The 22,035-nt window shown below is 43.4% G+C and overlaps 1 protein-coding gene and 1 non-coding gene across 3 annotated transcripts in view; one reads left to right on the top strand and one right to left on the bottom strand.

Annotated features, from left to right (window-relative positions):
* The window catches only part of Cops7b (COP9 signalosome subunit 7B), a 28,449-nt gene extending 14,535 nt beyond the window's left edge, over positions 1 to 13,914 (top strand). For both annotated transcript variants that reach the window (XM_020172825.2, XM_020172824.2), the window contains exons 5-7: positions 1,213 to 1,415; positions 3,847 to 3,952; positions 12,340 to 13,914. In XM_020172825.2, coding sequence (XP_020028414.1) covers positions 1,213 to 1,415; positions 3,847 to 3,952; positions 12,340 to 12,498 — 468 coding nt within the window. In that variant the 3' untranslated portion in view covers positions 12,499 to 13,914. The remainder of the gene's footprint in view (positions 1 to 1,212; positions 1,416 to 3,846; positions 3,953 to 12,339) is intronic.
* Positions 13,915 to 14,825: 911 nt separating this feature from the next.
* Trnaa-agc (transfer RNA alanine (anticodon AGC)) lies at positions 14,826 to 14,899 on the bottom strand. The gene has a single exon. It is a non-coding gene; the product is annotated as a tRNA-Ala (tRNA).
* Positions 14,900 to 22,035: the final 7,136 nt, after the last annotated feature.

Genomic DNA, 22,035 nt, shown 5'->3' on the forward strand with positions numbered 1-22,035 from the left:
CTGTGTTTATTTTTAAACTACTAGTGATGTATCAGGATTTGCAACAAGCTCTTTATTTATTTTTGGTGGTGTTGGGGTTTGAACTTGGCGTTGTGCTTGCTAGGCAGGTGCTATACCACTTGAGCCATGCCCACAGCCCGTTTTTTTTGGTGGCACTGGGGTTTGAACTTAGGGTTCATGTTTGCTAGGCAGGCACTCTACCACTTGAACCACTGCACCAGCCCTTTTTTATGTTGGCTATTTTCAAGATAGGGTCTCATGAACTATTTGCCTGGAATGGCCTCAAACTGCAATGCTCCTGATCTTTGCCTCCTGAGTAACTAGGATTATAAGTGTGAGCCACCAGCACCCTACCCCACCCCAGCCTGTTTTTTGCTTTAGTTATTTTTCAGATAACATCTCACAGTTTTGCCTGAGGCCTCAGATAGTGATCCACCTATGTTCACCTCCTGCCTAGCTGGAGGTATAAAAACACAATGCCCAGCTTATTTGTTGAGATGGGGTTTCATTAACTTTTGTGTGAGCTGGCCTCAAGCTGCTATTCTCCTGATCTCTGCCTTTGGAATAGCTGGAATTATAGGCATGAGCCACTGAGACTGGACTGGATATTTAGATATCTTGTTTTAGAGTCATGCAGAATGTTAGTACAACCCAGTAAAGGACTATTGTTGGGAATTTGGCATTGGTTTCTGGGAAAACAGGAACAAACTTCAGGGTGATTTGGACTGGCTGTCTCCACTGGCCATCTGTAGGTAAATGTTCTGGCCTGCAATTTTTTTTTTGTTTTAAATTGCTCTGCTGGACAAACAGCTATTTCTCTTCAGTGTTTGGAATCTATTGGAGGTTTGAATAATCTAGCATTCTCTGCAAAGTCTACAAGTTTCCAGAAGGTTGCAAAGTGTCACTTACTGAGTGTTTTTCTTTCCTTTGGAAGAAGTATTTATGATCTGTAAGAGGATGCTCCAGGTTGTGGAAGCTGAGGGCTGGATGAGGTCTGGGATGTAGAAAAATAGCGGGCCCTTATTGGATGCTGTGGGTCTTGTCTGGGTCTCACAGTTCATTTATCATCTCTTCTTGTCCTAGATATTGATGATTACCATTGGCCTCCATTGCCCAAATCCAGAGGCAGTTGTTGGTTGTGTGGGTAGTACCTGCATTTTCATTAATGCTTACCAGGTGTTCTTTATAACTATCACATGATCTTATCCACAGTGTATCCCTTACTCTGTGCTGCTGAAGGACCTGGAGATGAGAAATCTCCGGGAACTAGAAGACCTTATCATAGAGGCTGTCTACACTGATATCATCCAGGGCAAGCTGGACCAGCGAAACCAGCTGCTTGAAGTGGATTTTTGCATTGGCCGTGACATCCGGAAGAAGGATATCAATAATATTGTCAAGACCTTGCATGAATGGTGAGGCTGAAAGAAGGAGGGGGATAGCTAGCATTCCCTTTGTGCTTCTGCTTGCAAAAACATGATTTCTAGAAGTCAGCTTGGTGTAGGCCTTGAGGCTCCTGGGGAACTGGGACCTTAAGACAGTGAACCGGAGAGTGGGACTGCCTTGTGGTTGCAGCTGTGTAGCAATAGTTTTAGGCTTCTTGGTGCCTGGATTGTAAAATTGTTCTTATTTTAAATGCAGTAGGAGCTATTTAACAGTATACTATAAAATACCCAGGTGGAGATGCAGGTGGAGCCTCTGCATCATAGCTGTGTAACACCACCAATTCTGCACTTTCCCAAACATCTCCAACCCTGCAGACTCAAAGTTTGGCCAAGCTCAGAAGTTAGCATTTGTAAGATTGAGAATCCATGTTCAGAGTCAGTAATACACTGGGCTGGTGTTTTGTAAAATACTGTGAAGGATATTGGCAGACATGGAGTGAATTTTTCTTATTTGGAACACAGATTAGCACACAGACTATTTGTCCTGGTATAAAAAGAATTGGGTACCAGGCACTGTGGTTTATGTCTGTTACTCCCGCTATTCTGGAGGTAGTGATAGGATTGCAGCTTGAGGCCAGCCTGGGCAAAAAGTTAGCAAGCAAGACCCAGTGTCAAAAACAAACTGTATATGGAGATGCATGCTAGCAGTCCCAGGTACTCAGGAGGTGGAGGTAAGAGGATTGTGGTCTAGGCAAAGTAAGCTCAAAGCCTGATCTGAAAAACTAGAGCAAAAGGACTGGGGGCATGGCTCAAGTGGTAGAGCTCTGGCAAGCATAAGGTCCTGTGTTCAATCCTTAGTACATAACAACAACCAAAAATTGGGTGTAGTCATTAATTTTAATGGAATTCGATATTTGTAAGAGCAGTTACATATTTTATAAGGATTTATTGTGGAGTTACTTAAATGATTTGGAGCTTATAAATCCAGATAGACTTAGAGAAGTTTTAGTGAGTTTGAAGGAGGGCCAGGAGTAGAGTATAATTGAAGGTGAGGAGAGTATGTTCACAGGCAGGCCCAGGCATGCTGGAAGGTCACAGAGCAGAACTACAAACTTAGTGCAGAGGGATAGGGAAAGTGTTTCCTTCAAAACAAACTGAATCTCTGGCTTATCCCCAAGTAGAGGTTATCCAGATATGAGTGGCCCAGCTTTGATTTGGTAGGGTCTGATGCCCCAGTTTTCCCTCACTTATGCTACTAGACCTCAGGACATGTGTTACCCAGCCCTCACCCTGAATTCTGTCTCAACTGTGGCCCCATATACCTTCCCTTTGCAACATTTGACAAAAGCAGGGATTTTCAAAAGATTGTAAAACTTAAAACAGAATAAGCTTAGCAGGCTGGGGATGTGACTCAGTGGTAGAGAGCTTGCGGGGCATGTTACATCCCCAGCACTATGAAAGAAAGAGGAGGGGGAGGAGGAAGGGAGGGAAGGGAAGAAAGAGGGAAAGAGAGTAAGAAAGAGGCAAGGAGGGAGGGAGAGAGAGAAGAAAGGAGAGAAAGAAAGAAAAATATACTTGATATAAAAATGGACTGGCATACCAAATCTAGATGTGCAGTCATACTAAAGCTGGTTGTCTTGTTCCAACTTTGACCATGGTCTGATTTCCTCTGGTAAGTCCCCAATATATTTGACCAGAAGAAATCCTGACTCCTGTCCCAGGGTCTTCACCAGGGGAGATTTTTATAACTCCTATTGAGGTGTTGGCAACAGAGTTGTGTTGAGAGGTAGAACAAATATGGCAGAAGTGTTCACAATAATAAATCTTTGGGTTTTTTTTTTTTTTTTTTTTTTTTTGGTGTTACTGGGGTTTGAACTCAGGGCTTCAAGCTTGCTAGGCAGGCACTGTACTGCTTGAACCACTCCACCACTTATAATAGTGAATCTTAAGTGGAGGGTATGTGGATATTTATTGTACTATTCTTTCAAAAAAAATCTATTTATTTATCTTTAATTCTCAAAATAAAAACTGGGGAGAATAAAAGTGAGGAGGGATGTGGGCAATTAGGAAGTAACTTCAATTTCTGAGGAACAGGGCAGTCTCCAAAATACAAGACTTTTAGAAATATTTTTCCTGTTGAAGAAAGTGACTACTCAGGGACACCTGGAGAGTTTCTCCCTTCTCCTTCAGTTTCACATTCCATAAAACCATTTCCCATCGACTGTAAAAGTTGGAAATTAGAGCCCTGTACCAAGAAACTACCCACAAAGCACATTTTTTGTTTTGTGTTATGTGTTGAGACAAGCTTGTTGCTTGGAAGGAGGGAGGAGCAGGGGCCCTGACAGGGAGTATTAAAGGATGTCCCATAAGGTGCTGAGAGGGCTGTGGGGAGGAGATTCCTGAGGCTTGGAAAAGATTCCCTCAGACTTTTGGTAATCAGGGCTGGTTTTCTCTGTTGCAGGTGTGATGGTTGTGAAGCGGTTCTACTGGGCATTGAGCAGCAAGTTCTGAGAGCCAACCAGTACAAAGAGAACCACCACCGGACTCAGCAGCAGGTGGAGGCAGAGGTAAGGAGGCAGGGAACATTTGCTTCTCTCCCCAGGGTATACCTGGCTATTCTTTTTGCAGTATTTTTGTTTTTGTCATGTGTCTTGGTGTGGATGAAACAAACAGTTCCCCAAACAGGCTTTGGGTTAGGTACTGGGAAACAAGGATATGTGGGACACAGCTCCTGCCCTGATCCTCTCTATCTCTCTATTAATTCTTAGTGAGCAGAGAGTGAACAGGCTTGGGTTACAGAGATGGTTTTAATTCCTCTGTACATATTTTGCAGCTGCTGAGCAAAAGAAAATGAGTTTCTGGGTGGGTCTTAAAAGTGAATAGAAGGGAAGCTGCGGGTATAGCTCAGTGGTAGAGTACTAGCCTGAGGTTGATTACTAGCACTGCCTGTAGGAGAATGGTGCAGGTAGTCAGGGGCACATGGGCTTCAAGACTCTGGTAATGCACTTTGTTTTTGGTGAAACTGGGGTTTTTGAACTCAGAGCTTCACACTTGCAAAGCAGTTGCTCTACCTCTTGAGCCACACCTCCTGTCCATTTTGCTGTGGTTATTTTGGAGATGAGGGTCTCACCAACTGTTTGCTTAGGCTGGCCTGGAAACTGGATCCTCCTGATCTCAACCTTCCAAGTAGCTAGGATAACAGGAATGAGCCACTTGCACCTGGTGGTAATATACCAGGTGTGGTAGGTTCCTAGTGTTCATTTTATTCTCTAAACCGATAAGTATGTATTGCGACTTTTTAAATGCATGATCTGTTTCATACTTGGGGAAAAATTCAGTGGATGAAATGAAAAGGAAGATAAGCATGTGGTTTTGGTGACACTGAGTTGTTCTGTAGTCTCTTTGAGGGACACAGGCTCCAGCTTTTATATTCTGGGCATTTGTTCATGTGCCTATAGCAGATAGAACTCTTATGCTCAAACGCACTATTCTTTGTTAGCATTTGAAGTCCTATTCTAGTGTGGCATGCTTAAAGTGTTTAGTGGTATTGAATGAGTTTTAAGAATCAGGTGTGACATGATAAAAGCGAGAGCACACAAGGGAGGGGTGAGGATAGGTAAGACACCTAAAAAACTAGCTAGCATTTGTTGCCCTTAACGCAGAGAAACTAAAGCAGATACCTTAAAGCAACTGAGGCCAATAGGAAAAGGGGAACAGGTACTAGAGAAAAGGTTAGATCAAAAAGAATTAACCTAGAAGGTAACACCCACGCACAGGAAATCAATGTGAGTCAATGCCCTGTATAGCTATCCTTATCTCAACCAGCAAAAACCCTTGTTCCTTCCTATTATTGCTTATACTCTCTCTACAACAAAATTAGAAATAAGGGCAAAATAGTTTCTGCTGGGTATTGAGGTAGGGGGGAGAGGGAGGGGACCGAGTGGGTGGTAAGGGAGGGGGTGGGGGCAGGGGGGAGAAATGAACCAAGCCTTGTATGCACATATGAATAATAAAAGAAAAATGAAAAAAAAAAAAAGAATCAGGTGTGATTTTAAAATCAAGAGTGTGGCAGAGAACGTACCAGAATTCTAGCTGAGGAGTACAAGAAATGAATAGGTGTGCCTTTCAAACAGAACTCTGAAATTTAAAATGTTTCTGTACTCCTTGTAAATAAAACCTGTGTCTTACGTGTCTTTGTAAAACCAGATCCTTGTCCCATACCTCACCCATAGTAGGTACTCAGATATTGAGCTAAATATTCTGTATGCTGTATTTGCATGGCAGTGGACTTCCGAGCTAGGCTTTTCATGAGTTAGAGCTGATTAATCTTGAATACATTTCCCCTTCTCCCATGTACATCACTCTGTGGGTGTTCAATCTATGGTCATTTTTAATATCCTGCTTCTAGCCAAGGAGGATGAACTGCATTTAGTTTAGCATTAGCACAGGCAAAGACAGGCAGGAAAGAAAGCCTGCTGCTTTTCTAATAAGCTGTACAGCACCCTCCTGATGATGGTGGCCTCCCCTCTGATCCAGCATTGAGATCTGAGCAAAGAAGTACTCTGGTGTGGCTACCCTCCTTTTTGTTTATTCTTTCCTGTAAATCCAACCCTGGGAAAAATGAGGCTTGGAGAGGCTCCACATGCCCTGCCTAATCTCAGAGAGCCTACCCTATGCAAAACCTATAACCTTTAACCTAGTTGAGGGTACCCAGAGGAGCCTCATCACTGCTGGTTGTGTTGAACTGTTACTGAATTTGTGGGAAGTAGGTAGGTAGGTGACATTGTGGTCATCTTTTTAAAATTTTTTCCTTATGGTCCTGGGTTTTGAACTCAGGGCCTTGTGCTTGCTAGGCAAGTGCTATACCACCAGACACATGTCACCAACCTTAAAACCATTTTTTAAGAAACAGATATCTTCAATAAATTTTAATGAAAATAAAAGTAAAAGTGATCTGCAGTGTCAGAACGAGGAGACTCAACGGAGGCAGGCAGGAGCTGCTTGCCTTACCATGGCAATGACCCAGAGTAACCAGTGTGAGCTTGCTGGCCATCTTGGAATCTCCCCATGAAAAGGCCCATGGTGGTCATTAACAAAGATGAATGGTACTAGTTGTAGAATTTTGAACTGTTCGAGTTTCTTTTGTGGTGAATGGCATGAGACAAAAGACAGCTGGGTGTGATGGAGCTATTGTAGATACGTCTGACCCTTGAGGCACACGCTAAGGCAACAGCATACTCTTTAAATTGTAGTGCTTTTTTTCTTTCTTTTTTGAAACATTGTCTTGCTATATAGCCCAGGTTGGCCTCAAACTTGTGATCTTCCTGCCTTAGCCTCTTGAGTGCTGGGATTGCAAAAATGCCACACCACCTACCACACTTGGCTTAAATCATGGCTGTTTTTTAGAGAGAGAGAGAAAGAGAGATGGGGAAGGGCAGGCCAGAGACAGATGAAGATTTGTTCTGGGTGGTCTGCTTGTGGTCAAACACAGCTACCCCTGGTGGCAGAGCCTGTTGCTGCCACTAGGTGGCACTAAGGATTTACATTTGAGGGAAAGAAATGTAAGAAAAAAGTCAAGGCTATGTCCAACTTCAGATAGAATAATGTATTGATTTAATAGTCTTCTGGAAAACTTGGAACAGACTGACATAGGAAGAGAGATCTGAGCTCATAGTCTTGTTTTCCGGTCAGTCAGTGCTTGGTTCCAATTATAGGGGCTGATTGTCCACTGCTTGAGGTGCACAGAATGTACTTACTCTCTTGAAAAGAAGACAAATCTATAAAGAACAAAGGAAATTCTGTTGTATTCTCTTTATGTTTAATTTCTTTTGTCCTTGGCCTAACTTGTACAGCCATTTTTCAACTAAGTTGATGATATTTCTTCATTTGCTCTTAAATTAGATTGCTGTTTTCAGGGGGGAAACTGGTGAGTTTCTCCTTCCATACCCTTCCCTCTGAGTGAAGTCAATTCTATCACAAACTTCCTAAGAATGTTCCCTTAGCCCTCTGTAGGATTAACGCTTTATTTGGTGTAGTTCCAGTGTACCTGGGGCAAAAGAACAGCAACATTATGGCCTTTGTACTGTTTCTGAGCAAGTGGTCTGGAGAGGAAGAAGTGATGAATTACACTGTCAGATAGCCCCTCTTCACTTACATTTGGTTTTGGAATGTATTTTTCTTTTTATTTGACTGTGCCCATGTCTGGTGTTTTGTGGAATTTAGTATATAGCTACTGTTAAACATTTACAAAATAGGCTATGTTCTACTCATGTAGGTAAAAAAGCAAAAGTAAGCTCTATTTATCATTACATAGAAACTTCCCCAGGAGTTTGATGACAAATTTTGAGGCCTGTTGGCTGTTATAGCACACTAAAAGCAAGTACGCATCCTGGTACCCCCTGGAGAGAGGGTTTGCTTTTTCTTTGTAGTACTTTCCCAACCATTGGCTCTATTTCCTATTGTCTGCCTTTTTTTGTTTGTTTGTTTATTCTTTGAGACAGTTATCTCATTATATAGCACGCTGGCCTCTATCCTTGTGCATCAGCCTCCACAGTGCTGGGATTATAGGTGTTTGCTGTCATACCCAGCTGTTGTCTGCCTTTGCTTTGCTCCATAGTTGAAGGAAGTTTCCTATCCCTGGAGGCTCTTCTCTCTCTTTTTGCCTGAGTATTTAAGGTCTGACAGAGCCAGGCTGCACTTTGACCAGTATGTACAGTCCCATTGGAAAATTCCTGAGACCCATGTTTTGAAAAGCTCCACAAACTCTTAGGTAGGGCAGGATGGCCTATGAGCCAGCCCCTTGAGGAGTGAGGTTAGAAGGGGGCAAATCTCTGGGGTTGTTTGTTGTCAGTTGATGGGGGCACTAGGAAAGAGGAATTAGACATCTCAAAATATCAGGCCAAAACAGGTTTAACGGGCAGCCCTACCTGGGTGGCCAATCTGAAGTCTTAGAAGTCTCTGAAGATATCCACTCAGGTGGATACCTGGCAGGAACTAGTTGACTCTTAATATTCCCTTCAACCATGAGAGTAATTGGCTCAGTAGTCCCCTCTGTGAGGTCTGTATGTTTAAAGTGCCAGCAGTACAGTTGACTTGAGCATGGCATCTCTGGGAGTCAGTTTGTGGGCTGTGGCATTTCTCCTGCCCAGACTAAGTCCATGGAAGAAAGTCCTAGTTTCTCAGGCATAAAAGATACTTGCCCATGAAGCCCTCTTCACTATAGAGTTAACATTTTGCTTCCAAGTGTTAACCACTGTCAGTAGTCTTTTTTTTTTTTTTTGGCGGTACTGAGAATTGAACTTCGAGCCTTGGAGCCTTGTGTTCTAGCAAGTGCCCTGCCACACCCCAAACCCTTTTGCTTTTAGCTTGTTTTTCAGATAGGATCTTGTATTTTTGCCCAGGCTTGCTTTGGAGCTTGGGACCTCAATCCTCCTACCTCCACCTTCTGAGTAGTTGGGATTATAGGCATGTACCACCACATCCAGTTGTCTAGTCTTATTGGAGGAGTGAGATATGTGTGCCTGAAAAATGAAGGAGGCTGAATGGTGGGCCAGATGAACAGAGTGAAAGGCACTGCCAGGCAAGTGCGGATGGAGGGGAGGCAGGACATTGTGGGCTGCAGCGGTCAGGGCACCTTGTATAGAAGAGGTACTTTACTTTCCAGTCAGGGATAGCCAAGGAGGCATTTTTCTCAGGCTGAAATTGTTGGGTTGTGAAAGGCAGAAATGAAATGACTGCTTCTGAGTGTGGTGTTGGAGACAGGGCTGGAATGCAGGCTGTATTGAGGAGCAGGAAAGGAAGGTATTAGACCTTCACTGGTGTTTAAAACTAGAGAAAGAACCAGGATTTCCCTTGGCCAAGACTTTTTTCTTTTTGTTGCATACCAGGGTCACTGAGCTTACTGAGAGAAAATTGTTTGGGGAAGTAGACAGGCATTTGAGTGACGGGGATGGGTGTCCATGCTTTGGTCTGCTTTCTTGCTCAAAAGCATTTGACAGGATCCTGAATCAAAAGCTTTTAAATATAATATGTCCCCATGAGATGAGGAGGCTGTGTTATCATGGTGGAGAGTGCTGGTGTAGACAGGAAGTGAAGACGGAATTATGAGACTGTCTTTAAATCTAAGAGATAAGCCCTTCTCTCCCCTTGGAGAGGGGTAATGCTCAAGCTCCACTGGAAATTTCATCAGAACCTGAGAGTTCACATGTACGGACATGACACTGGAAGTATTGAGCTTTGAGAAGAACAAGTGTACATGCAACCAAAGGATAAAACAGCAAAGCACTGGGGGTAGTTGTGGGAGGCTGACAAGGGAATGTTGCCTGTGTGCCACAGGCAGGGTTTGCTCTTAGCCGGCAGGTCAGGGACTGACTGCTCAGTTCAACCACAGATACTCTGAGTCCAAATCTGCCCTACATCACCTGACACCACTGTAAAAAAGAGAAATAATGGTTGTTTATTTCTGATAGGCTTGTCATGACTTTATGCTACAGAAACAGTGGAGGGGTTTGAAAATGCAACCATTGTTTGGGGATTGATTGCTTGTAGTATTTTTCTTGCACATGCAGGGATTATGAGACTGTCAGTAAATCTAAGAGATATCAAATGAAAGAATCAGTGTAGACTATAGACTATTTGTGGTATAAACTGATTATTTAATAAAAATTATTATATAATAACCCGAGGAAATAAGATTAAATGGGTTTACCAGCCAAGGTAAAATTAGGAAGCTATGTATTGTTTATTTTATTTTTAAATTTTTTAATAAAGCTGTTTTGTTAGGTGGAAAAGGCAATCATTTGGAAAGGTACCAGGTTTGGAAATATTTTTTGTTGCTGGTGCTGGGGCTGAAAGCCAGAGTCTTGCAGATGCTGCTAGGCAAGCTGTCTACCACTGAGCTGTATACAGTCTGCAAAAACTTGTTAGTTTTCTAATGTCTTGTTTGATTAAAAATTTGTCACCTCTGGAGGAACCTTAAAACAAACCCTTTGCTCAGATACTGTTCTGTTGCAGGACTTTTTCATACCTTGAAAGTCAGAGGTAACTGGCATGCAAAGAAACAAACTTAAGTCATGTGTTACCTCTTACTAAGATTTTAGTTACTTCCTCCTGATGCTTAGAAAGCATATCAACATGCAGATGCCTTGAGATGTTACTTTATGAAACAGTTATACTGAGAAATCACATTTCTGTTTTTGTTTTGTTTTTTTGGTGGTGCAGGGGTTTGATTGCAGGGCCTTACACTTGCTAGGCAGATACTCTACCACTTGAGCCTCGCCTCCAGATCTTACTCTCTGTGTCAGCTTTCTTTTCTTTCTTCCAACTTTTTTTTTTTTTAAGCCTAATAGTTTTTTGTTTTGTTTTGTGGTTCTGGGGTTTGAACTCAGGGCCTTCACCTTAAGCTACTCCACCAGCCCTATTTTTGTGAAGGGTTTTTTCAAGATAGGGTCTTGCAGAACTATTTGCCTGGGCTGACTTCAAACCTCGATCCTCCTGATATCTGCCTCCTGAGTAACTAGGATTACAGGCGTGAGCCACCAGCACCTGGCAAGCCTAATGTTTTTTTGAGTGGACAGTTCTTCCCTTCTGCCTCTCCTACTTCTAGCTACGTTTCCTGTACTTTTTCTTTCTTTGCACAACCTGAAGAATAGAAATGTAAAAACCATTAGAACTCGTGTTGGGGAATATGTATATAAACAGGCACTGGAGTACACATGTAGAAATAAAAATTGGTACAATCACTTTTCACAAGGTAGTCAGGTTGAGCATCCCTAATCCAAAAATCTGAAATCTAAAAAAAAAAAAATCTGATTTTTTTTTTTTGACGGTATTCAAGTTTAAACTCGGTTGAACTCGGGGCCTCATGCTTGCTAGACAGGCCCTCAACTACTTGAGCCACTCCACCAGTCAGTAAAACTACACAAATCTTCCAAAATCTGAAAAGCTTTGAAATCTGAAACTGTGGTTCTAGGCACTTCAGACAAGGGATGCTCAACCTATGTAGCAGTACTGCTTCAGTGTAAAATGTGCAGCCCCATTGATCTGGAAATCTCACTTCTAGTTTGTCTTGCACAGGAGTTCACACAGTATGCAGGCATGAACAGAAAACTGTTCAGACTATCACCAAAAAACAAACTGGGAACAAATTTTAAAATTGTTGAACATGTATAAGACGGTAGTAAACAGATATTACAGAGGATTTTTATGTGCTGACATGGAAAACTGTTCAGAAGTTGCTTAGATATGTTTGAGCCCCTTCTTTATTAACTGAAAGAAAATGTATACTGCAAATAATGGTGAGATAGTGATAGGATGTGCCAATTCTTGCTGTTTGTTTGTTTGGGGCAGTACTTGGGTTTGAACTCAGGGCCTTATGCTTTCTTTTGCTTTAGTTATTTTTCAGGTAGGGTCTCATGTTTTTTGCCCAGACTCACCTGGAACTCACCATCCTCCTGCTTCAGCCTCCTGAGTGCTGGCATCACAGACATGTACCACTTGCCAGTTTTTTCCTTCTTTTCTTTATTTGCTTGAAGTTCATCCTCCAGTTGTTTATTCAGAAGAGTTGTGGAACTGTACTGTCAATATCTTTGTGAAAATGTGGCTTTATACATGAACAGAAGCTGAGTATAGAATGCTTGGGTCACACACCCTTTGTCTAGGGACACTTTAATGGGTACTTCTGTCTCCTGTATTGTATCTCTTTGCCACATGGTCCACTACTGCTCGTATCAACCAAGAAAGCATTAGTTTCCCATTTTTGCTAGACTCATTTCCACATGTCTTGAACGAGTAGCTCCTGGTTGTTTTCTCCCCCTCTGAGCTTCTGAAGATCATTCAGATTTTCTTACAGAGGATTTTGGCTGCTTCTCTGAGTGGTCCTCATTACAGTGAGAACAAGTCTTGGTGAGTTTCAGGTGCTTACAGGCTGAACATGCCAATTCTGTTTCTCCTCCAGGTTACCAACATCAAGAAGACACTTAAAGCCACCGCGTCCTCCTCAGCTCAGGAAATGGAGCAGCAGCTGGCCGAGCGGGAGTGTCCCCCTCATACTGAGCAGAGGCAGCCCACCAAGAAGATGTCCAAAGTGAAAGGTCTGGTCTCTAGCCGCCACTAGGGCTGGCTGGGGCAGCTGGCACTCACCAGGCCTGGGTCAGGTGGGGAGGGGACACCACGGGCCTATTTCCTCTCCTCTCTACCTGCAGTGAGTTCCAGACCTGCCCATCCCCTCACCAGCACCTCCTCACCCATTGGTACCGGTCCAGAAAAACCATTGCTCCTACCCCTATCCACCTTTTCCTTCCCTAGTTGTTCCCTTCAGACTCAGGGGCTCCACGGATGCCGTCCTAACAGGATTGAACACTGCCCGGCTTCCCTCCAGGAGGTTTTTGTCTCTGCGTACGGGCTTGTCTCCCTCCCAGTTGTTCTTTTGCTCCGTGTCCTTTTGTCAGGCTGGTCATAAGCCGGAGGCAGCTTTACCCGGCCCACAGGGATGACTGCAGAGGAGGCCCCTCCCTCTCTGAGCAAGGAGGGGCCTTCCTTCTCCAGCCCCATGTACCGCAGTACCCACAATGGTGCAGACGTCTAGCCAGGTATCCACATGCTTTGTTCTCCTCTCCTGCCTTACCCTGTGTTGGCAGCTCCAGTTCAGGCAATGGAGGGATGTGATGCTGGGCTATGTTTACTAAACCTGCGGGTTTTTAGCCTCTTAAGCCCAGTTCAGATCTCTCATCAGTTGGGAGTGCTGGGCTGACTAACCTCTGGTATCTGAGCACAAACGGAGGGTGCTGGGGTCTGCTGGGTGGCAGAAATTGTTTCTCCCGGCTTGGTATCCTCTGCTGGCCACTCTTCCTGCTGCCTCTGACTGCTCAGCCTCATTTCGGCATGTAGGCCCAGCTGCCCGCTGGGGCTGTCTGCCAACGTTTGCTCTCCCGAGATCTTTCATGCCTCCTGGCCGCCCCTGCAGTGGGGTGGTGGTGCCGAGGCCCCTCGTCTGGAGAAGGACAGTTGCTGCTTCTGTCTCTTCCTTCCCATTCCTCCTTGGCTGGTGACCCAGAGCCCTCTGATGACACCGCACTCCTGGCCAGAGAAAAGGACTTGACTAGACTTTCAGAATTTGAACAGTTTCAGGTTATATTTTAACTTTTTTTTTTTTTGTACAGGTTGATTCTAATACATTTCATCGTGCTTTTTTCTCCCCTGTGTCAATATTTGTTAAAGATTAATCGCCGGGGATTTTTCACTTGGTGGGAGGGTGGTGTGTGTATGTGTGTGTGTTTTGTTTTTATGAGGGGAAGTGGAGGTCCTGGGCTGATATTAAAGTTCATTGAGGAAAAAGCACATTTCAGAACAAAAAATAAAAAGCATAGATTTTGCTGTATGTGACTGTAGAGCGTGGGGTTGTATAGAGGGTGGATGTGGAGGGGCAGTGATTAGGGTGTTTCAGAGAAATGTGATGTTATTCAATTCCATGGTGGAAAACTGGGTTTCAGCTTTTTCTAAAATGTCCAGCAACTGCCTACCCTTGATGAAATGTTCAAGTGTCCTTGTTTTCTTTTCACGCCGGTCCATGTGCCCATACCACATTATGTCCAACAGGAGAGTTAAGTTTAATTCCCAAAGTGTATTTCATGAATCCCCTGGTCAGATGCTCTGTGGAAAAGGGGTTCTGTTATTAAATAAATGTGGCACTCCCTGCATCCCATATCCTCACTGGAAATTCATTACTAAGGGCTTAGAGAAGTCCTGGGATGGGGGCGGGGAGCCTGTGCCCACAGCTGATTTCATCACCAAATCTTTTGGAGTATTGCTCTTTCTAGTGGGACACATTTTACATTTTGGGGGAAGTTTTGGGAAACATATTTCTCAAAAACCCTAAGAGAGACTATCTCCCAACCTCATAGGTGTTTATAGCTATTCTTTCTAGACCTAAAAGAGGAATACTCTTGGAAAGCTACCTTTTGAACTTATTTTTCCCTCTGGTAAGTAGGTTATAAAATGTAGCTTGGTTTGTATACCATGCATGGTCATTTGTTTTGATGGTCCCCACGGCCCTAAGGATCTGTAGGAACATTTTCTCCACAGCTCTGCTTCTTCCTTTTTTTTTTTTGTGGCACTGGGGTTTGAACTCAGGACCTATACTTTGAGCCACTCCACCAATCCTGTTTTGTGGTGGGTTTTTTTGAGATAGGGTCTTGCAGACTCTTTACCCTGGCTGACTTCAAACCGCAAGCCTCCTGATTTCTGCCTCCTGAATAGCTAGGATTATAGGTGTGAACCACTGGCGCCTGGCCCTGCTTCCTTGAAAATGATGGCAATATTAACACATTGGTAAAGTACTTTACAAAATGTTTTCATGTATATAAAGTCATTTCTCCAGTCTTCAGAGTTAGTAAGGGCATTATTACAGTCATCCTTACTTTAGAGGACAAGTTTTTTGTTTTTTGGTGGCACTGAGATTTGAACTCAGGGCCTCATGCTTGCTAGGCAGGTGCTGTTACCACTTGAGCCACTCCACCAGCCCTTTTTGTGATGGCTTTTTTAAAGATAGGGTCTCACAAACTATCTGGGGCTGGCTTTGAACACTAGAGTCTCACCCTATGTCCAGGCCAGCCTGAACTGGGATCCTCCTATTTTATGCTTCCTGTATAGTTGGGATGACAGTCATGTACACCACCACACCCAGCTATTGGTTGAGATGGGGTCTCAAACTTTTATGATCCTGCTGATCTCTGTCTCCTGAGTTGTTAGGATTACAGATGTGAGCCACCACACCTTGCCCAATCCACCTTCTTTACCTGAGCTTTGGTACTTCCTGAAGTCCCTTCTGTGCTCTACTGTTTGTACTAACAAGAATCATGGCTCTTACTTGGGTAACATCAGGGAGTTGGTCAAAGCCAATGCAGGTTGTTCTTGTGTCCCAAATCTGAGATGATCACCACCAATAGCATCATCTCCTCTCCTTTCCAGATTTGAGTAGGTAAATGGAGTGATGACCAAAGAAATAAAGAGAATAGATTGCTTTTGATGCTGAAATCAGGCATGCTGGGTTGCCTGAAGTGAAATTGAGCATTCTAGTTCTTTTTAAAAAAATTTTATTAGCATTTAATAGTTGCATGAGGGGACAGATTCTAATATTTACATATGTGCTCAATTAGATTTATCCCCCTCCATCATTCTCCCTCTTCTGTTTTCATATATGTAAACAAAACACATCCACTGTACACACCCTCATTCCCCCTTTCCTGGTGGCCACTTACCTCCCACTGGTATCCACCCCTAGAAAAGACCTATTTTTCCCTACTGCCTTAATTTTTTTAAAGTGAATTATTAATAGTTCAAGGGGGTTTTGCCTTGGTACCTCAGGCCTGTATATCATGCTTTAGTTAAATTAACCCCCTCTTCCTCCTTTTATTCTGTATCACCAAGCTCCCCTAATATTCAACAGCTTACTGTCTACTACATTATATTCCATTTATATCTGGGTTGTTTTAATATTTTCATTCTCTAATATTTTCTTTACCTCTCCCACCTCCTGTAGATCATTCTAGTTCTTCTACTTAAAATGTCATTATTCTAACAGCCTGAGACTTCAAAATTTTTTTTATTTTATATGCAGCAGCTGGTTGACATTTATTGGTCCTGGAGGACCCAATTATTACACTTCTCATGGTATTTGAGTGTCAAGTCTAGCATTTTTGGGCAGTCTGTGATTTCACCTGTATCTTCCTGGGGATTTTGCATATAGCCATGAGCATCTGATTAGTATGTCTTTTTTTTTCCCTTTGGTGGTGAGGGTACTGGGGTTCGAACTCAGGGCCTCATACTTGCTAGGCAGGTGCTCTACTACTCCGCCAGCCCCCTTTTGTGTTGCCTATTTTCAAAGTAGGATCTTGTGAACTATTTACCAAGGCTGGCTTTGATCTGCGATCCTCCTGATCACTGTCTCCTGAGTTGCTGAGATTGCAGATATAAGCCACCAGTGCCTGGCTGTTGGTCTTTTCTTGTAGTTTTGCTTGAGATGTGTAAATTTAAATACATACGCTATTATAGATTTCATTTTATATCACCATTAGGGCATTAAGTGGATTCCTTTTTGGTTTTTTTTTTTTTAGACGGTCTTGCTGTGTAGCCCAGGATGGCGTGGAACTCAGCCTCCTGAATGCCAAAATTACTAGCATGCACCACCACACCCAGCTCTAAGTGGAGCTCTTAAGTTTTTATCTGCTAAGTAGGTTGTCTGTGACTTGACCTTGGGACAGTAAAGGTGGATGCCATCGTCGTGTTTATTACAGAAATTGTGTCTATTAGGGATGAGAGCTACTGTCCTTGGTTAAGAACCAGTGAGGGGGGAAAGCAAAGATGAGGCAGCCTTCCTTCCTGGGGTCCTTTATGCCCATTATTGTATTGCTTTCTCTAGCAAACCCCTGCAATGGATCAAGCCAGTGATTTACCCTTCCTCTTCACACACCACTGGAGAAATCTCATGACTGCAGATGGTTCCACTATAGGTTTGTTCTCCCCAACTTTAACTGGGTCCTCAGAGCTGTTGAGCCACCCTTTATATGTCCCATTGTCTCTCTCATTCCTTACAACTGTTAGGAAGTTCCACCAATTTCTGACAGTGGTTTACCCGATTACACTCCTCTCCCTATGCTTTACTACCTCATAGCGAAAATAGAGAACTTTGGTGGAGAAACTGGTTTCTTTTCTTCCCTCTGCAGATTTGTCTAATTCATCTTTACCTCCTTTGTCCTGTGGTGGAAAAGACGTCCCTCATTCTGTGAGTATAGCTTCTCCACCTGTGCCTCTTCTCCCAGCAGTCTTCAGCCTCACGCGTGTGAGAAGAATTTCCCTCTGGGAACCTCATGTCCCTTTCTAGCCTCCACTTTTTTCTAACAACCAAGCTTCATGAGATTATCTGCCTTTTCTGTCTCTGCTTCCTCCTCATCAGCACCTGCCCCTGACCAGCCACTGATCATTTTCTTGTCAGGGAGGCCATTGACCTCCAGCTGACTCTCTCAGCCTCTATCTGGCTTAACCATCTTTATGTTGTAGTTGGCAGTGGTGAGCCCACTTCAAGCAGTCTTCAGCTTTCATGGCCCTGATCTCCAGAGTTTCTGTGTTCCCCTGCCTATTCTAAAATGTTTTAGGGGTGTTCAGTCACTTTATTGCTGAGGAAAATCAACGTAAAGGAGGAAAGATTTATTTGGCTCACTGTTTCTGAGGTTTCAGTCCATGGTCATGGCAGTATCTGAAATATTTTTAAAAGCTTTTTACTGAGGCAGTTGTAGTTTCATATGCATTCACAAGAAACAATACAGAGAAGTCCCTGTGCACTTTGCTCAGCTTCCCTAATGGTAACATTTTGCCAAACTAACACATGGCAGCCAGAATATTGACATTGATTCAGCCCACAGATCTTATTCAGATAAATTCACATTTACTTATTTGGGTATGTGTGCATGTGTGTTAGGTTCTTTGCAGTCTAACAACCTGTTTAGGTTTGTGTATCCACAACCACTGCATGTTTTCATCACTATAAGAATTCCTCCCCTCCCCTGTGCTGGGGATCCATCTCAGCCTTCCTGCGTGCTAGGCAAGGGCTCTACCACTGAGCTACATGTGCAGCCCCCAAAGAGGTGTTTCTTAATGATTTCCCAGACAGCTTCAGAATGGCATTTTGCTACCAGAGGAACCCACCATGTAATTAGAGGGTTGGAACTTTCAGCCCTACCTCCACTGACTTCCAGGGAGGGGCTAGTGATTTAATCAGTTATCAGCAATAAAAACCCTTTTGTTGTCTTTGTTTTAAATGGAGGCTCCATTACACTGAGGGTGTTCAAAGATATTCTGGATGGGTGAAAGCATCCCCATGCCAGAAGGGTGGAGAACCCAACTCAGTGGGGACAGGAGCTCCTGTTTTGGGAACCCTGTTGGACAACATCCAGTATATCTCTTCAGTGACTGTTCATTTGTATTCTTTATGGTCCCCTTTATAAGAGACCAGAAATAGTAAGTAAAGTGTTTTCCTAAATTCTGGGAGCTGTTATAGCAAATTTTCAAAACTAAAGAGGGGTTGTGCCAGCCCCCAAATTGTAACCAAGTTAAAAGAGAGTGGTATAACCTGGAGACCCACTACTTATAATTGATGTCTGTTTTAGTTTGAATTTCTTGAGTTACCGATGAGGGTAAACTTTTTTGTATGCTAATTACCCCATTGCTTGTCTTTTGTGATTCCTTGTTCTCTCACTCATTTTCCCACTAGGGTCATTTTTTTATGCTGATTTCTAAGTACTACCCAGAAATGGCCAGCAGAGAGAAGCTATGTGTCAGTCTGTAGGGAAAGATGCTGAAATCAGAGGCTCAAGTACATTTTGGTCAAAGGCAGAGCCTGGTTCCTGAGGCTGGAGGTGAGGATTTAGAAGCCCAGACAGGACTGGAGGCATGCCTGAAGTGGTAAAGCGCCTGCCTAACAAGCAGGCCATGAATTCAAACCATAGAACCACAGGGTAGGTAGAGGTGGGAAGAAGCTCAGACAAGGCAGTTAATTTCCTGTCTAAATTGAAGTTGTCTGAAAGTCTATGGTGTAGGCCAGGAACAAGAAGATGACGACTTGCAAAAGGCCAAGACCAAGTCCCAGAGAGGCAGGTGAATTCTGAATTCTGTCTATAGGAGACATCCAGGAGTCCTTTAGTTGAAAGGTACTTTTTGTGTTGTGGCATTACATGAGTCATGGGCTGCTGTTGCCAGACAGTGGTTGTGTGTGTGTGTGTATGTGTGTTTCTATGCAATGTGTGGATTCCCTCCACAACCAAGATACAGAACTTGCTGTATCATCCCAAAGATCCCTCATAATACTTGTTATAGTCACCTCCTCTATCTGCCCTGTCCTTAAAAACACCTAGAAACCATTAACCCTATAATTTGTCATTTTAAGAATGTTACATATAGTGCTGGGCATGGTGTTGCATATCTGTAATACCAGCTACCAAGAGGCAGAGATTGGGAGGATGGTTTTTCAAGGTTAGCTTGGTCAAAGAAGTTGGTGAGACACCCATCTTAGCAAATAAGCTGGATGTGGTGACATATCTATAATCCCAACTACTCAGAGGCATAGGTAGGAGGATCGCAGTCTGAGGTTAGCCTGGACAAAAACTCAAGACCTTTTAAGAAAGATGACCAAAACAAAAAGAGCTGGGAGTGTGGTTCAAGTGGTAGAGCACATGCCTAGCAGGTCCTAGACCCTGAATTCAAACCCTAGTACTGCCAAAAAAAAAAAAAAAAAGAGAAGTTATGTTTTTTGAAAGGCTCCAGAGCAGTCATCTTGTTTGCTATGGTCTGGAAATGGTTTGTCCTTCTGAAATTTATGTTGAAATTTGATTGTCATTATGGTAGCATTGGAGGTGGGGCTTTAAGAGATGATTAGGTCACTAAGAGGGATTAATGCAGTTCTTAGGGAATCAATTACTGTGAGAGCACGTTGTTAAAAAGCAAGGCCACATCTCGTGTTTGTCCCTGTCACATGTGCCCAGTTGCCCTTCTGGTTTCCGCCATGAGCTGAAGCTACATGTGGCCCTTACCAGATCTGGCTGCCCAATCTTGGACTTGTCAACCTTCAAAGTTGTGAACCAAAATAAACTGATTCCTGATTCCCTGATCTCAGATAATTGTTATAACCATAGAAAAGAGACCAAAGGCTGCAATCCTGGAGTTCACTGTTTTAATTGTACAAGAAGCTGAACAGGCATAATAGACCCAATGCCAAGTGTTGAGTGTGAGGAAATAAAAATTAGCCCCCCTCTGTTGAACGATCACTATGTGCAAGGCACCAAAGGCTAGGAGAGGTTAGGTAATCTGCCCCAGGCCACACAGCAGTAAGTGGCAAAGAAGGAGTGAACCTAGTCCTCTCTGAGTACCCGTGCTCTAGCAGGAATGGTGAAAAGGGGACCTATTTGCAGAGAAGGGCTCACCTGGCAGCAGAAACTTAGGCCAGCCCAGAAACCAGTCCTTGAGCTAGTAGAAAGTTTGGAAGCCACAGAGGTGACCTGTGGGTGCTCTTGGTGAGGAGCTTGCTGGTTGGGCTGGGTGTAAGATGACTTGCCTAAGGGTGGTCTGCTGGTCTCTGGTAGTACCAAGTTCCTGTAAGTGCTATGTGACTTCCATGCTTATAATTTTGTCACCCAACTGTGTATCCCTGGACACCATAGCTTGGTTTTTGTCAACTTTTAAAATGTCTTTTGGTTGGGCGCAGGTGGCTCATGCCTGTAATACTAGCTACTCAGGAGTCAGAGATCAGGAAGATCACAGTTGGAAAGTCAGCCCTGGGCAAATAGTTTGTAAGACCCTATCTTGAAAAAAATCCATCACAAAAAAAGGGCTGGCAGAGTGGCTGAAGCGGTAAGAGCGCCTGCCTTGCAAGTGCAAGACACTGAGTTCAAACCCTAGTACTGCAAAAAAGTCTTTTTACTAAATTCTCTTAATTAACAGGCTCTCCCTTCATTTCTTTCTTTACTTTCAATTTATCTGTTGAAGAACTTGAGCCATGTGACTGTAGTGCTTCCACTGGATTTTTCTGACTACCCGCTCATGGGTCAGTTCACCATGCTCCTGTGTGCTCTGCGTTTGCTGCTCACCATCTGTCAGGTTCAGAAGCTTGATTAGATACACTTGTTTCTTTGGCAAGCCTCCAGGAGGTAGTGCATTCCTTCATGGAGGTGCATGATGTCCAGTTGCCTCACCTTCTGGGATATCTGTGCCACTAATACTCCCTGGTTTGGGATTTGCAAACTGTGGGAGTTACAAACTCACTGGGAGTTGCAAAGTGGCAACACATACATGTTTTCATTGTGTTCTGAGTCAGATTTTATTGCTTCTCAGGTTTGTCATTCCACACAATGTAGAAGTAAATAGACTTTGGGAAAATAGACTACGTGCATTAGACAGATGATGGCAACATTAGTGAGGCTGCTTTAGGGTTTCCCATCAGGTAATGGGAAGAACCTCAGCTGTTACTGCTATAGATGATAACATTTTAATTCCACCATTTCTTCTTCATTTATTTGCTGGAATTCTTATCAATAGATGCTCTGCTGTGAGTTTGTCCAGCATATAGGACAGGAAAAGCAGGAAAATGCTTCCTTGTCTCCCTATATGTACCAGTTTGAAAAACAACAAACTGGTCCCTTAACCCCTGGAGGTGACTGATTCATTTTTCTAATGCCACTATAAACCCGTGGATTTAAATGTATTTTGTGGGTTTTACAGTTATTACTATGGTCAAATCTCAAATTGTCCCAGCTTTGGTCTCCTTGGATTGTCACCTGAGTCCTTTGGAAATGACCTGGTAGGGTATGATGGCTTTGTGCTTTCATAAATTTTAAGGTGTTCTGTTCTCTCTTTTGGACATTTTCCCCTCAGGTATGGAATCAGCTGTTTCTCCATGCAGCCCTGACTGTCAGAGAGAAAGGGCATCTCATGACCACATGTGGACCCCAGGGATGCTCACTGTTACTGGGTTGGCCTTTGTTTCTAGGCCTGTTCACTGGTCAGCGATAACAGACATACATAGAATGATAGATGAGATCATACTGTTATTTTCAGTTCAAATTTCAGTACCATAGATTTTTATTTAATCTCTTAAAAATTATGTCTA

The sequence above is a fragment of the Castor canadensis genome, chromosome 4, assembly GCF_047511655.1.
Source record: "Castor canadensis chromosome 4, mCasCan1.hap1v2, whole genome shotgun sequence".
Classification (NCBI taxonomy): domain Eukaryota; kingdom Metazoa; phylum Chordata; class Mammalia; order Rodentia; family Castoridae; genus Castor; species Castor canadensis.